Raw genomic sequence first — 14,930 nt, forward strand, 5'->3', positions numbered from 1 at the left:
CACCTCTAAATTTCAGTTGGTCAATAGTTTTTTGTTAATGACATATGCATTATTAAATCTATATAAGCTGTGCATAATTGGTTTCTCTTTATTCACGCACAAATATTTTATGTACATTTTACTGTTTGTCAAACAGGTTCGCACAGTTTTATAGATGACGACTCATGCGGCTCAAATCACGGAAGCACAAAATGGAAATGCTGCAAAAACAAACGTAAGGGCCAAACCCGTCTTCCTAAATGTATACGATACAGAACTTTATGTTTGCTAAATATTAAATATAAACCATCCTTTCTAGACAGTGCAAAAAGCTCATCTGGCTCTTTTCTTTTTTTTAGACAAATCACTATTTAAAAACGTCTTTTGTTTAGCTGTCTTATTTTAATGTGCACACACAGAGCATATGATTTTATGTTGTTTGTCTCACTTCTGAAATAGACATAATTTAACTGCTCAAAATATTTTCAACATTTTGCCCTTTTTTTCTGTGTGACCTATTTGAGTCTCATTTGTATGTTTGGCAAAGGAATTTACGTTGCAGAATAATTGTCCGTGAATACGTTTTGTGCATCCCTCACTGATAAGATTTGTTTTTAATGTGACTCCCAAGGTCACACATATTAAAGGATGCAGTGCAGCTTTGACACAAAGGCTCTCATCTATAATTTCTTGACATTGCGTCCATATATAGGAAATTTGAGGTTTATGCTGTGAACTGTCAATATTTTTGCCCTTGTTGGACAGGTTCCCGTGAAGTAGTGGAAATAGGGAAAGGAGTGACGCACAAATATTCAGAAGTTCCCCTGCTGGAATAGAATCACAGTATGGTAAGTACTACAGTGGAGATGAGAAATACCATAGATATTTTGTAGGAAGAAACATTATATATTTATTTGTACTTATACTGTATCATTACATTTACATCTTATTATGAAGTTTTACTAAGTATATGTTTTGTGTGTGCAGTGTGCATTTGTAATTTATGTTGCAAGTTTGAATTCTTGTTTTGATACTTTTTTTGTCATGGCCATGTTGCTGATGTGTAAAATGATAATTATTCATAATCCTACATATGGCACCCTTGCTTGGCAGGCATGCGTAAAACTGTAGCTAACACATTTTATAGGAGGAAAAAAAATATTTACTGGCAGTCTGTCCAGGCTATGTGAATTTTCATTGTAGTGCAAGGTTATAAAATCCATGAGTGTTTTTGTCCAGTTTTGAACTGCCTTAAATTGTGCTGAATTAATTTCTTTTTTGTTGTTGTTTTTTTTGTTGTTCAATATCTATAGTTTGGAGCTATCCTTTAAGTTTAATTCAATGTATTTTTGCTAAAGCAAGTCCACACCTTGGAATGTCTTTCTATACGTATGATGATTTTTGATAATCTAAGTAAAAAACAAGATTACCATTATGCATCAAACATGTAATAGAAATAAAATGATTTCTAAAGGCCTTTATACATTGTGTGTCGTTTTATTTATTTTATTTTTTTAACTCAAATGTCTTGTTTCAAGATGAGTGTTATTCAGCTGTATTAACATAATGCAGAGGTGCCCATGCAGTAACAAAATTAAACCAAAACCCTTTGAAATCTTATTTAAAAAAATAAAGAAGCAAGTCAAACAAATAAACCGAAAACTTGACTGTGCTGAATTTCTCAGTGTTACAGCTTTACCCATCTGGGACAAATAAATGAATAGTTTATCTTATCTTTTGGTTAATTAATGCATCTTTTAGGAATTTACACCTTGTGTTGTTTTGTCAAAGTCACAGGGCAGTCCAAGATGACTTCATCAGTCACACTCACTCACTCACATGAGAGATGAGGACCACTCCTCTCGTGTGTGCCTACAAGCACCGACGGTTATAATCAACATCTGCTCTGTTTCTGGGTGAGATGGTGCTTTAATCTAACTTTCATTCAGGTTTCCTTTGAAAGCTCAGAGGCAAACAGTTTAGACTCCTGTTTACCATTGCTGCATTTCTATTTTTAGTAGCAATGCTCTTATATAACGCTCTTGCACACATTATGGACCCATGCTGTCTGCTCTACTTGGCTGCATTGTGCATAGCGTACATTGGTGTACTGTTGTCATTTCTACTGATTTTATAAAAAAACAAGTGTCGGTAAATAAAGCCCACCCCCCATCAAACTCACAAGAACAAAGCATTGTATGAAAACCCCATATTACAGTTTTGCAGATCTTTGCATATTAGTCTGTTTTGTATCCTTGAAAAGTAAAGTTTGCAGCTTAACCTTGTGAAAAACACCCCCTCCTCAGTCACAGCCGTTATTTTCACTTGACAGACTTACTTCCTTATTTACACATAAAAAGAAAAATGCACAAAGTAATTTTCAATACAAAAAACATCAAAACAGATTGCTTGTTTGTTTATTTTAAACATACTACAGATTGTATCAGGTGAGCACAGTTGTCTTCTCACCATTTCCGTCGTCACCATTACACCATCATGGCTATCATTTACCATATTTAATTGATGTTCAAGCCTTGACATCAGTTTTAATAGCTACATTATATCATTTTGTTACCATTATTTGTCTTTTTTATTTGTCTTTTCAAATTGTGAGTATGAGCAACACGTATGATGTTGTTCTTTGACTTTTGTCTGAGTCCTTTTTATAGCTATCCATAATTGTTTCTTTATACCTTTTGTCGGTTAAGATGTGTCTGTACTATACTTCAACCATTCCAAAATACATTCCATACCTTCAGTCCCTGGACAGAAACACACGTAACGGTAAGTTTCAGAACTGTGCTGCTTCTGTTTTGTTTCCAATTAAAATTCCAAAAAGACCATATCTTCCCTCTCTTTGTTAAAAAATACTTTTTATGAAGCAGGTTGTTTCGTGATTTGAACAGGATGAGTGTTGTTTTCAGATCCACTAAGTCCAAGAACATTAATGCCCGTTTCTTAATAAATTATGGATTGCTGTGGTTATTTGATCAAACGTTGTTTGTATAGCTCTTTTTTTTTGTTTTGCTGGCAACACAACATAAGTTAAACAGAGTAAAATAAATCCACAATAAAACAGTTTTTATACGTAGTTCTATGGTTAAGAACATTTATTAACACACCAATGCGCTTAATTAATACAGTAATTCTGGATTTTTTTTTTAACCTTACTTGATTTATCTGGATTTCCAATATAGTTTGTTGGCAACTATGTTGTATTACACATAAAATTCCAAATTTCCCCCCCTTAAATCTGTTTGAGTGGCCTCAGCAGGGGAAAAATGCATCATATTTTAACAACAATTTTTTCTGAGTTACACGATCTTATCTGCAATCATATAGGTTTTTGTCTGTCGGACGAGATGAGGCCTCACCCACGCAAATTGGCTCCTGTCACTCTTCAGCCATTGAAGTTCTATCCCTATGATTCTGTACTTTTATACTGTTCCATTTTTTTCCCAGAAAGATTTGTGGGTTATGGTGGCAAATGCTTTCTTGAGGTTAATAAACCCTCTCATTGCAAACATTAGGGGGAAATTTGATTTAATTCTTTAAAATGTTTGATATGATAGTGTTCATATATAGTATGTATAAATAAATACCAGTAATATTAGTTGATTTTTCTTTAAACTTCATTTGAACGCATCTTTTTGCTTTTTGTCTTCAAATTTTTCAGATTTTTCAGAGAACATAGATAAAAACGATTTAATTCTTTAAAATGTTTGATATGATAGCGTTCATATATGTATACAAAAATACCAGTAATATTGGTTGATTTTTCCTTCAATTTAATTTGAACTTTTTGCTTTTTGCCTTCAGATTTTTCAGAGAACACTAGTTCAAGATTTCTTTCTATGTAAACTTGATCTGCACTACCCTCTTGTGGCTGTAACATCATCCCTGCCAGTTTGGGTGGTACAAGGTGAATGTGGTGGAGGGGTGGCTCAACAAATGTGTATGTATTTTGTGTGTTGTTGTAATAGTGTAAAAATACATAAGCCATTCATTCAACCATCCTTCCATTTCCCATACCACTCGGTCACTGTCCATTAATTCTGATGCAACAATGAGCAGTATAAATATCAATCATGATGTCCCCTGGAAGTGGAGTATAACTACCCCATATGAATTGGTAACATTTCACAAAAATGTTTGCAATATCCCTAACTTTGACACTGCGCATTTGGCTGGAGACCATAATGAGCAGCAGAGGGCAGTAATGTTTACAATTGTTGGTATATAATGTTGGAATAAATATCAGAAGAAGACAAATATCCAATCACACGTCTATTACGACCAACCCGGAAGTTAAATACTACATCCCGTGTCAATTCTTACACTTTGTTCACTACGAGACACGCTTACTTATCAATAAGCACAATCGGTGTGCGTTATTGGGCAAGCATGATCCCCACTGAACATGTGGTCCGGGCCGTGGAGACGCCGCTGTTCTGGCTCGGAGCTGTGACCGCGGCCTGGCTGTCGGTGTGTTCCGTTTATCGGCTGCTGGCCGGGATCAAGGTGTGGGTGCTGGGCAACGGGAAGCTGGTATCACCCGCTAAACTTGGCAAATGGGCCGGTGAGTAGTAGTTGTATGTGTGTCTGTGTGTATTTTATTTATTTGGTTTATTTCTTGAATGCATGTGTAACATTTGTTCTTTGATTTAATGAAAATATAAATAATAATAATAACAGTCACATAAACATTTTGTTGAGACACTTGCAAGTTAAAAATCGTGTGAAAAAATACCAATTATGATGATTGAATATGCCAATAACCCAAAGTATATAAATCTAGATGACGAATGATCATAAATTTCAGACACCTTTGATAATTAGTCTGCCAGGTAAGCACCAATTAAAGGAAAACGACCAGGATGATGTTCCACATTATTAAGCAGGCCACAGGTTTCTTGCAACATGGGAAAGAAAAAGGATCAGCCGAAAATCATCAAATAGTGCAATGCTTTTGGACAAGGTATGAAAACATTAGATATTTCACATAAACTTGAGTGTGACCATCGTACTGTAAAGATGTTTGTGGCTGATTCAGCGCACAGATGGGTTTGGGCAGATAAAGGCAGAATGAGGAAGGTTTCTGCCAGGCAAAGAGAGCAGCTGCTACAATGCCATTACAAACCAGCAAACAGGTATTTGAAGCTGCCGGTCGGTGCCTCTGGAGTCCCACAAACCTCAAGGTGCAGGATCCTTGAAAGGCTTGCTGTGGTGCAGAAACCTAAATTCCGCTAATGGACCACTAAATGTAAAAAATCAAAACATTTTCTTGCTGATGTAATAAGATGAATAATACAATCAATCTGTTTAATGCACATTAGTCTGCTGGAGAAACCGACAATCTTGAGCGTGTGAGTTGAGGTCGTATTTAATCTCTTTTTGTGAGGCCAAAAATGGAAGTTGGCAAATTTTTTTTTTTTTTTACATTTTTGATTACGCATGCAGAGCAAGTCAGAGTGTGCAGTGAGGCAAAGGAGCCCGTTAGCCTCGTTTGCGTCCTCATTCACAAACTTTGCCTGACTCAAGTGGTTGCGATTGAGCCGACAGCTTTATTATGTAACAGGAATTGAGCCATTCATAAAGTTTCACATCAGGGCTTGGATCCTTGGCGTCCTGGTTCATCAGTTGCGTGTGAGAGAGTGGCTATGATGCACTTTGTATAGTCATTGACTATACAGTGAATACACACATTTGCAATTTGACATTCACAAATTCTTTTGCGCAGATTTCTTTTACCTTTTTTTTGTTACTTGCATGGATGAGAATTTTCTGCCGACTGTTGGATTCCTGACTTTTGTGGACCAATATGAACACTCAATATAATCGCAAATCCATTGAGAACATTTCGGATGATCACTTTGACATCCAAGTTTTAGGTTATCTTATTCTCTAAACCACTTATACTCACTAGGGCATTCAAAATGTAATACAATTCACCATTTTAATTTCTTTTATACTCCCATCTTGGTAATAAAAAGTATTACACATGTCCACAATAACTAATGAAGCCATAATTTATTACCAATTGTGCTTCTAGAGTAATGTTGTACAATTGAACAGCATGTAGAATTTTTTTATCCTGACTATCCCAATTGACTGTCATGTTCTAGACGTAATTAAAAAAAAAAAGGAAAAGAAAATTCAGGCAAATTGTTCTGGAAGTTAATTTTTAAAGGTTCTTAGCTCTGTACTCTGCAAAACTTACCTGGCTTATTTTTTTTTTAGTTGATATCAAATTGTCTTTTGTTGAAAGTTGCACACCCGTAATAGCAGCATCGGTGCAGCTCGTCTGCTGCATTTGTGGAGTGTGTTGTGACACCACTCGCCATTGTTTCACATTGTGTCAGCGCAGTGGCTTGAACATGAGCACGGAGTTTAGTACAGTGATGCTTCTGTTCCTGGTAGAGAGTCCATTCTGAGCCCAATGCAGCCAGTGCTTCACTCGAGGTTTCGATTTGAATCGTTCCCTCTGTTATCAACAGAAATTCCATTACTTCCCCAAACATCTTTGCTCTGACAGTGGAACGTAATAAAACACATTTTCTTTCAAATCTGTGTCGCAAAACATTTTTCTTGTTTTACTTTACTATTTGCTACCAATTCAGCCTTGCAAATGAATAACGGTTCTCATTTGCCTTGCGTAGCTCAGGAAATGTTAAATAAATACATTTTAATAGCATTATTTTTTTGGTGTAATACAAGCTTGCAATCTGACTTCCTAAAATTGGCTCTATGAAGTCGATGTTAATTGTTTTGATGATTAAATGATTATTTGATTCATGAATTAATGATTAAAATGATTAAATATTTAAAAAAATATCACAGTTGCCTTTCTTAGTGATTTTTTTTTGCTAATCTACTTTAAATTTGGGTTGGGAAAAAAAAAGTTAGCTGGCAAAAAATGTTTCCCCTCGTCCATCCATGTCTTAAAATAACCTATCATCTGTTTCTCTCTCATTGCGCTTGCAGACGCTCTCCCACTCCTCTTCTCTGTTCTATTTTTAGCTGCCCCTAGGATCTCCTGTGTTGATGTTTGTCATTTTCTCTTTCACGGTCCCCCTCTCTCACTTATGTTTGATCGCACTGCAGCCCTGGAGAATGCTTGCCACCATCTATACTCTAAACGACCACACTGACAAGAGATGGAAACAACCGAGGCGATGTAATGGTTAAAAAAAGAGATGATTGTAAAAAACACAATTTTGTGTTTTAGCCGCAGCAATAAGAATAAAAATAGCTACACTCTGATGTTGGTAGTACGGCGGACCCTTACACATTCGTGTTTCAGCATTAGCAGATTTATTTGGGCAAACTATACTATACTATACTATTTTCTTTCTGTTTTGGTATTATTTTCTTTAGTGAATATAAATCAAAAAGCCCACGTGAGCTTGAAAGTAGACAATAGCTGTAGGACCTTTTTACATGGCATAAATTCAACGTACAGTATGTTTATTTTTCTCATCCTAAAAGTGAATTGCTACTCAGTAGAATCTAGAATGCTGCTCGAGGCAAGTAAAATTAAACATGTACGTATGTCTCGCTAAAATGCACTGTTATTAAAATGGTATATTACATGGGCTCTGTTTCATTCTCTGCTTTATTGTAATATAATGTCCAAGAGCAGTTTTATTGTAGATTGTGTACATTCTTTCCATGTTATGTGACTTTACAAAATGATTTGAAATGAGGTCTTCTTAGTCACACTATTATTTTTGTTCTCAGTTGTGACGGGAGCAACAGATGGTATCGGCAAAGCCTATGCAGAGGAGGTATACACGCACACGCACACACACACACACACACACATATATGCCATGTGTAGTATAATTTCGACATTATCCAAGTAACGGGCCTAATTTTTATGCTGTAATTTTCTTAGCTGGCACGCAGGGGCTTCTCCATTGTGCTGATTAGTCGCTCTCAAGAGAAGCTGGATGAAGTTTCCAAAGCAATTGGTAAGGAATAAAGTTCATAAAACCTCCAATCATTTATATTCCTAAAAATTAAATGAATTTACATTTTTATTTCTTTTTATGATCAACTAATATTTTTCCCAGCAGTATCTAGTTTAATTTACCAATGGAATACATACAACATTTACATTTCAATCAGGGGAATGCAACAAAAAAATGTGGGCTGCACAGCATTTATTAGTTATGACCACATAGTCTGATCCAAAGAATTTGAAATATTCAACTTTTACCAAAAGTAAAGATGAGTAATGAAAATACATGTTCTAAATAGAGTACTGTCATTTAAAAGAGAGTTTTCACAGAATGTCATGAAACTGTACGCCAAAATTTACTCAGCCTCTTCTAGGAGAGTTTTCCTCGTAGACTAAGAGCTATTTCTTTAGCTTCTCTTTGGATGCATTTATTCTCACACATACTGTACAATAGCAGATTTTTGGGCGCACTTGCTCATGGTATAAATGTGATTATGGTCCCTAACATTTATAGTTCTGAACATGCACGTGCTTATTCATACCCACAGAGAGAAAATGTGGTGTGGAGACAAAAACCATTGCAGCAGATTTCAGTTCAGTCAACATTTACTCCAAGATTGAAGATGCACTTGCAGGACTGGAGATTGGAGTGTTGGGTAAGATCCGACCTTCATGTCTAGAACAGTTTGAATCAACATCTGCTCTTATGAATATGTTTTGTCCATAATTCTATTGCCAGCAAATGTTTCCTCTTTAGTCTTCTGCTGCCCCCATCTGGTTGCATTGGGGAAAAATAATGACTGAATCTTGAATCTTTTTTGTATGTCAACAGTGAACAATGTTGGAATATCTTATTCTTACCCAGAATTCTTCCTCAGCGTCCCCAGTCTCGATACTGTAAGTTAGTGTCCCAATCATTTGTCTCTAGTTGCCCATGAATGATTCATGCTTCTATGAAGCAAGCAAAAGTTTTGTTCACACTGCAGACATAATTTGCATTCATTTTCAGTGTGTTATCTTCGGGTCTGTATCATTCGTACTGGATACCACGTTTCTATGTACAAATGCACGCATTTAATGTCTTGCTCTGTTATCCTTTTTCCAGTTCATTGACACGCTGGTGAATGTCAACATAACATCAGTGTGCCAGGTAAGTGCTGTAAAGTCAAATCTTGTTTGAAAAAAGTCATAATTTGTCATGGCTTGTTTGGTCAGCTGTCTTTGTTCTGTATCTTTGATGTGACTGTCCAACATGACCTCGAAACCATTAACACACTCTAGCAAAAAGGATTCACTGAATCACTTGAAGCATTGTCAATTTCTCTTGTTCATTTTTGGTTTTCCCAAGAGCAACAACCATCCTGCTCTCTTAACATGTCCACTAACAATCATTTAGTGAATCTTCAAATTACCTGCACATCTATTTTTGTTGTCTTCATCTCTTTGTCTCACCACACACACAACCCACACATGCACTGACAAATGGACAAGCACTTCAACACATTTTGATCCTTGTTTTTGGATTTCTGATTTTTTTCTCTTGTTGACATTTTATTTTCTCTTTGTCACACTACCAGATGACAAGACTTGTTCTGCCTCAAATGGCTGAGAGGTGAGAGATCTTTGTTTTTGTTTTTTTGCTCAAGCCAACAATTTTACAAATGGACATTTGCCACTGTAGCTGTTGTTTACCGTGGCTTGTACATTTAGTCTGATAGCTCCCAAACTACAGACCCCTTTCTATGTTTGTAAAAAACAATAACTAATCAGGATGCTTGTGCACGGTTCTCGCAGAAAGGACCAGAGACAAAATTTTGCCGGTCCATCCTTCGTCTAGGACTTGAGCACCCTTTCGCCCTCCTTCCGCCGTCCTTCTTCATTATATAATTGTCCCCCGTCCCCGTCCGTCCTTGTCATTGGATAGGGCGTCCTTCACCGGTCTGTCAATCGTCAGTCCGAAAAAAATGCAGAACAACAAAACAAAGTCATAATCCAAACCCAATCAATTCCAAGGTTTCATTATACACAATCATAAAGCTTTAAACCTCATTAGCTGGCTAATTTACTGTTCACAGGACCCACTTCCGGGTTATTTGAAAACTTTTATAAGACACTGCTGTGACAGCCAGCTTTCTTAATCAGTTGGGGGTATCATCTGAGTGGATTGAATGGTTTACAACTACTTAAGTGGCAGCCGAGATAGCATTTAGCTGCCAACACAACCACTGCCGGTTACCAGATTGACTGGCCGTGTCTTTGACGGAGGAAAGTGCTCCTCCTCTTGTCAATTTGAAGCTAAGTAAAGTCACTCCCCCGCATACAAACACCACACGAGTCACGCAGCGCGTCGTGATATGTCAGATTTGGTCTGCATTGGCGGATTACACATGGAAGACAAGACAGCCGTGTTTCTGTCAGTCGGTAATTGACCCGGTTAGGGCCGATTACAGAGACGGATGAAAACCCACTTCCTGGCTTAGTCTGTCTTTTTTTTTTTTTCTCACCGGTGGTTATACCAGTAAGTCCCAATATTTGTCAAAATAAAAATGGAACAACTAATTAAGATAAATCAATACCACCGAGATGGGGGAGATTCTTATTCAGTTTTAATGTGTGGAAAGATGCAATGCAGCAAAATTAAAATGCATTAGGATTAAATTGCACATTATAGCTAGAAAATAATAGTGTTTAAAATAAAGTGTTCAATATGCATAGATCAGTGGGCATGAGGCTTCGATGGTAGTGCTGATTTGTTGAGTTTTGGTAGTTGAATAAAATCATTCTTTTTCCATAATCGCCAAGCCCTCATACACAACCCCTGTTTTCTTAAGAGTTTGTTGCATGTAGCAATTATTTTGTATACTTTTTTTTTATGGTTCAAAGTTAAAAAACATGAACTGATGTATGATTTCAGGAAGAAGGGCGCTATACTCAACATCTCTTCTGCCAGTGGCATGTATCCAGTTCCTCTGCTGACAGTCTACTCTGCATCCAAGGTGAAGCAGTTATTGCAAAATCCAAATGTAAAATTAAGTGGCTTAAATTCTCAATATAACAATGTTTTATTACAACTACATTAAAGCAAGAACAAAAGTCAAAATGAGGCAGTGTGCAGTCATACTAATGCCTCCATGACTGTAGGAGAGAGTACAGTAAGAGGGGCTTGTGAGGGGTTTTATCAGCATTGGGAGGATCACACGTACTGGGTGGTAGTACAAGAGTACCTGGTACTTCCAAGGTCAACAGGAGAAAATGACACAAAAGGTATTGGAAGCAATTATTGCCCAATTATCACCCAAAGCCAGTTGGGAAAGGTTCCAGGCTCCCTGGATTTGAACTAATGATGGGATTGTAGATAGAGCATAAGACATTTTGACATCCAGTTTTCACACCATTTCTTTTTGACAGAACAGCAACAGTCAAGAATCAACCTTGTATTTATAATGTCTTGCTGCTAGACTTTTAACAGGATATGTCCTGTACCTGTTTTTCTCAACTCCAAGATAACTACAAGAAGAACACGCACTTATCTAGAGGATGAAAAAAAGATTTACTCTTTGATGTAGACTAAGATCAGAACAGGATGAAACGTACGTGCTCGGATGTTACGTGGGTGTGATATTAACCACATATTAAAAGCATGAGGATAAGAGGCATAGAAAAGGAATGGGTAGATGGATTAAACTATCTGTATGGTCACATTCAAAATATCAATTACACAACCGGGTTCAAAGCATATTTTGCATTTTGTTTTCTTGTTGGTACCCCCCTGACATTATTACCCCTGGTAATAAAAACAAATTTAAAAAACAAACAAAAAAAAAAACACTGATCACAGAAATAATTCAAAACTGACAAATATAATAAAATAATAAAATTGCAACACAGCTCGACATTATTGATGGCCCGGTGCACCACATGACTCTCGGGCCAATTCGCTGTTGCTTGACCGACCTTGATCAACTTTGACAATGAATTGATAAAATCAATACATTCATGCTTTTATTTTCTAATAGTAAAAGGTTTTGTGCTGTCCACTTAAATCAGGCATCTTTTCTCATGTACATTTTGACCAATGAAACTACACGCTGTACTATTTCATCCATAGGTAAACATACATATATGATTATGAATTTTAAGTATTGTTCTAAATCAGGGACTGTCACGGCCATCACCCAAAAAGGCTTGATGTCGGACCCTGTGTAATGAAAATTAACCAATGCAAATCAAACATATCCTTTCAACTGTTGTTCATCAGAATTATTGAACCAACTCATAAAGCAGGCCTGGACCAAAATAATACTCCCCCTAGTAAAGATTGAAAATAATTAGACCAGAGGGGACATGCACCACTTAATCTGTCAGTCGGCCTATGTAAAATTTCATGAATTATCAACAATAACAGCAATATTATCCCCGTGTGTAATAATTTATAATCAGTTTATATTTGTGTTTTATAGGCATTTGTGGACTTCTTTTCACGAGGGTTGCAAGCTGAGTACAAAAGCAAAGGGATCATCATCCAGGTTTGTTTAGTTGTTTATTGTTGTTTTTTCATGTTTACTATAAATAAAAACATATTTAATATAAGACATTGGTAATTTGTTATGAACCTGAAAATTTCCTTTCTGCAGAGTGTTCTGCCATTTTTTGTGGCAACCAAGCTGAGTAAAATCCGAAGGGCCACGCTAGACAAGCCGAGTCCGGAGCGTTATGTCGCCGCTGAGCTCAACACTGTGGGCCTCCAGACGCAAACCAATGGTTACCTGCCTCATGCCATCCTGGTACAGCCCAAAAAAAAATAAAAAAACAACCTGGAGTTGTCACTCTGGTTATCATACTTCTACCCACTAATGTCATTCACTTTAAGGCATCAAATCAGTATGTGATTGAGAAGACTTGATCCAAGCGTAATTTTCCTCTGGTTTGACTTTAAGTTAATTAAATCTTTTTACTGTATTCAGATCATGTCATTTTAAATCATCAAGATTATTTGTATCGCTAATCATTTATTATAGTGGATTGTTGCCTCATTGGTCTCAGATTTGTTGGTTTCACTTGATCAGGCTTACAAAATAATTAATTCTGCAAAGAAAAGGTTAAAGCAGTAATTGAATCCAGTCAAATGTGAGCCGAGAGCATCTTAATTGTTCAGGTAAAATCTAAATCTGCTCAACCAAGCAGCATTTTGTCTTGTTTTACCCCTAATTGATTACCAGAGTGGAAAAACAAATGGACTGTCTTAGTTTGCCCACAGTTTCATTCACAAAGGTACCCTTGTTGTAGCAGTTGTTCCTCCTGTAGGTTGACAATCATTAATGAATGTTAATTTGTTATTTGTAAATGCCACCAGCTGACTGTGTAATTTCTCTCTGCAGGGCTGGGTGACTACATCTCTGCTCCCCGCCAGTATTCTCAGCAGACACGTGATGGGAATGACTTTGTCTCAGCGTGCTCGTTACCTCAAGAAGCAGAAGCAGGGCTAGCTCAGTGGCGGCCGGGAGCGGACCAGCTGTGCTCATGCCTCTTCTGACTCCCATCATCATCATCACCATGGACCAAGAAAAGGAAAATCTGACAGTTGCTGGGGAGACAATTTTCCCTTGCCCTGAGAAAGTGCACGTCATAGATAATGCAAGGCAGCCCTATCACTGCGCAGTATTAGTTTTCAGCTTTAATCAACCAATTGAAAATAGTTTTGTATTTACAACTTGGCTTACACAACTCTATATTTAACATTCCTAATAATGACAGGTTGTAATTCACAGATGCATAAAAAAACATTTTTGACTGAAATGTCTTCATGTTGAAATTCTCAACATATCTAACAAAGCACTTAAAAATGAAAAAATAATCTGGAGTGTTTTTCTGCCACTTATTTTCTTTTGTGATGTGGACCTCCACATAGACTTCTTATCACTGACTCAAACTTGCTGTGCTATTTTTCCATTTTGCTTACGGACTCTCTAGGATTGCTTCCTGCCCTGAAATGTGATGTTTGATTTAAGTTTGTATTTATCTGACAAACCAATGAAAACGAGTAACAAATGTTTGTACTTGTACACAATCTAATGAGGTCTAATACAAATAAATGATTGATTAAAAAAAAAAAAAAAAATCCTCAAGTGCTGACATTGATGCAATTATAGTTCAATGAGGTGCTACACTAAGGCACTTTTATGTAAACATTTTTGATTGGTTGAAACAAAACGTTTTTGTGAGGACAGAGACACTTTACTTACATGATACACAAACGATCTGTCTTATCGCATCCAAAGACACATGCTGTATGTTGTCTTTCCCTGCATTGACGACATGGCAACAGTCATGTGCTAAATAATTCAATTTTAAGTATTACTTGCAATCATTGTGGATCTTACACAGTTGGGGAGACATTCCAAAACTGCCCCACTGAGAGTTGTAACCTTTTGGGCCTGTAAAAAAAAAAAAAAAAGGACCAGTGTCTTATGCACTTCAGTGAGCATTGAAGTGAATATTAAAATATTTGGGTGAAATGGTCAAGTGGATTCATGTTTTTAATTTCCTCATACATTAAAACACTCAACATCCTGTAAAGCTTTTGGGTAAATTTGTGCAGAAATGTCAGTCTACTCCTAAAAAGAGACAAGTGGTTTGTGTGTGTGTTTTGTAATTTGTTACAGAAAATTGCCAGATTTTCTTTGTGGCCCTGCTTTGTTGCTGTGGGAATAGAGCAGTTGGAAAAGGCCTTGCTGGATTTTACTCCAGCTGGCAGGACAAATATGAGACCATATGATGGGTTTTGTTGCTTGACAAATAACAAGCTTGAATGTTATTTTCTCTGTGGAGAAAGTAGTTGAAAGAACCTGCTTGAAAATGCAGTGCGACCTTTAAAATGTCACAGATCCAGGAATTGAGATAATACAGGAGGACTCAAAGCATCCACAAAAGGTGTTTACTCTGTCACTATAAGATGAAGTGCTAAGTATGCATTTTTAGATGGGTCTAA

At 36.8% G+C, this 14,930-nt stretch overlaps 1 protein-coding gene and 1 long non-coding RNA gene across 2 annotated transcripts in view; both read left to right on the plus strand.

Moving 5' to 3' along the window:
* LOC125967626 (uncharacterized) overlaps nt 1-1,460 on the plus strand; it is a 4,270-nt gene extending 2,810 nt beyond the window's left edge. The window contains exons 2-3 of the long non-coding RNA XR_007480799.2: nt 137-214; nt 745-1,460. This is a non-coding gene — a long non-coding RNA (uncharacterized lncRNA). The remainder of the gene's footprint in view (nt 1-136; nt 215-744) is intronic.
* Nucleotides 1,461-4,265: 2,805 nt separating this feature from the next.
* On the plus strand, nt 4,266-14,464 carry hsd17b12b (hydroxysteroid (17-beta) dehydrogenase 12b). The gene is made up of 11 exons (XM_049718344.2): nt 4,266-4,558; nt 7,720-7,766; nt 7,877-7,952; nt 8,491-8,598; nt 8,775-8,839; nt 9,048-9,092; nt 9,520-9,554; nt 10,857-10,938; nt 12,403-12,468; nt 12,577-12,726; nt 13,321-14,464. The coding sequence occupies exons 1-11, from the start codon at nt 4,384-4,386 to the stop codon at nt 13,426-13,428; spliced, it is 957 nt and encodes a 318-aa protein (XP_049574301.1). The 5' UTR covers nt 4,266-4,383; the 3' UTR covers nt 13,429-14,464.
* Nucleotides 14,465-14,930: the final 466 nt, after the last annotated feature.

Source organism: Syngnathus scovelli, chromosome 4 (assembly GCF_024217435.2).
Source record: "Syngnathus scovelli strain Florida chromosome 4, RoL_Ssco_1.2, whole genome shotgun sequence".
Lineage (NCBI taxonomy): Eukaryota > Metazoa > Chordata > Actinopteri > Syngnathiformes > Syngnathidae > Syngnathus > Syngnathus scovelli.

Bases quoted from the DNA above. Each gene is read 5' to 3' on its own strand.
- hsd17b12b (XM_049718344.2), top strand. From the start codon at position 4,384: ATGATCCCCACTGAACATGTGGTCCGGGCCGTGGAGACGCCGCTGTTC. The intron at 8,599-8,774 runs GTAAGATCCGAC...GTATGTCAACAG, and splicing joins ACTGGAGATTGGAGTGTTGG to TGAACAATGTTGGAATATCT. The intron at 9,555-10,856 runs GTGAGAGATCTT...GTATGATTTCAG, and splicing joins CTGCCTCAAATGGCTGAGAG to GAAGAAGGGCGCTATACTCA.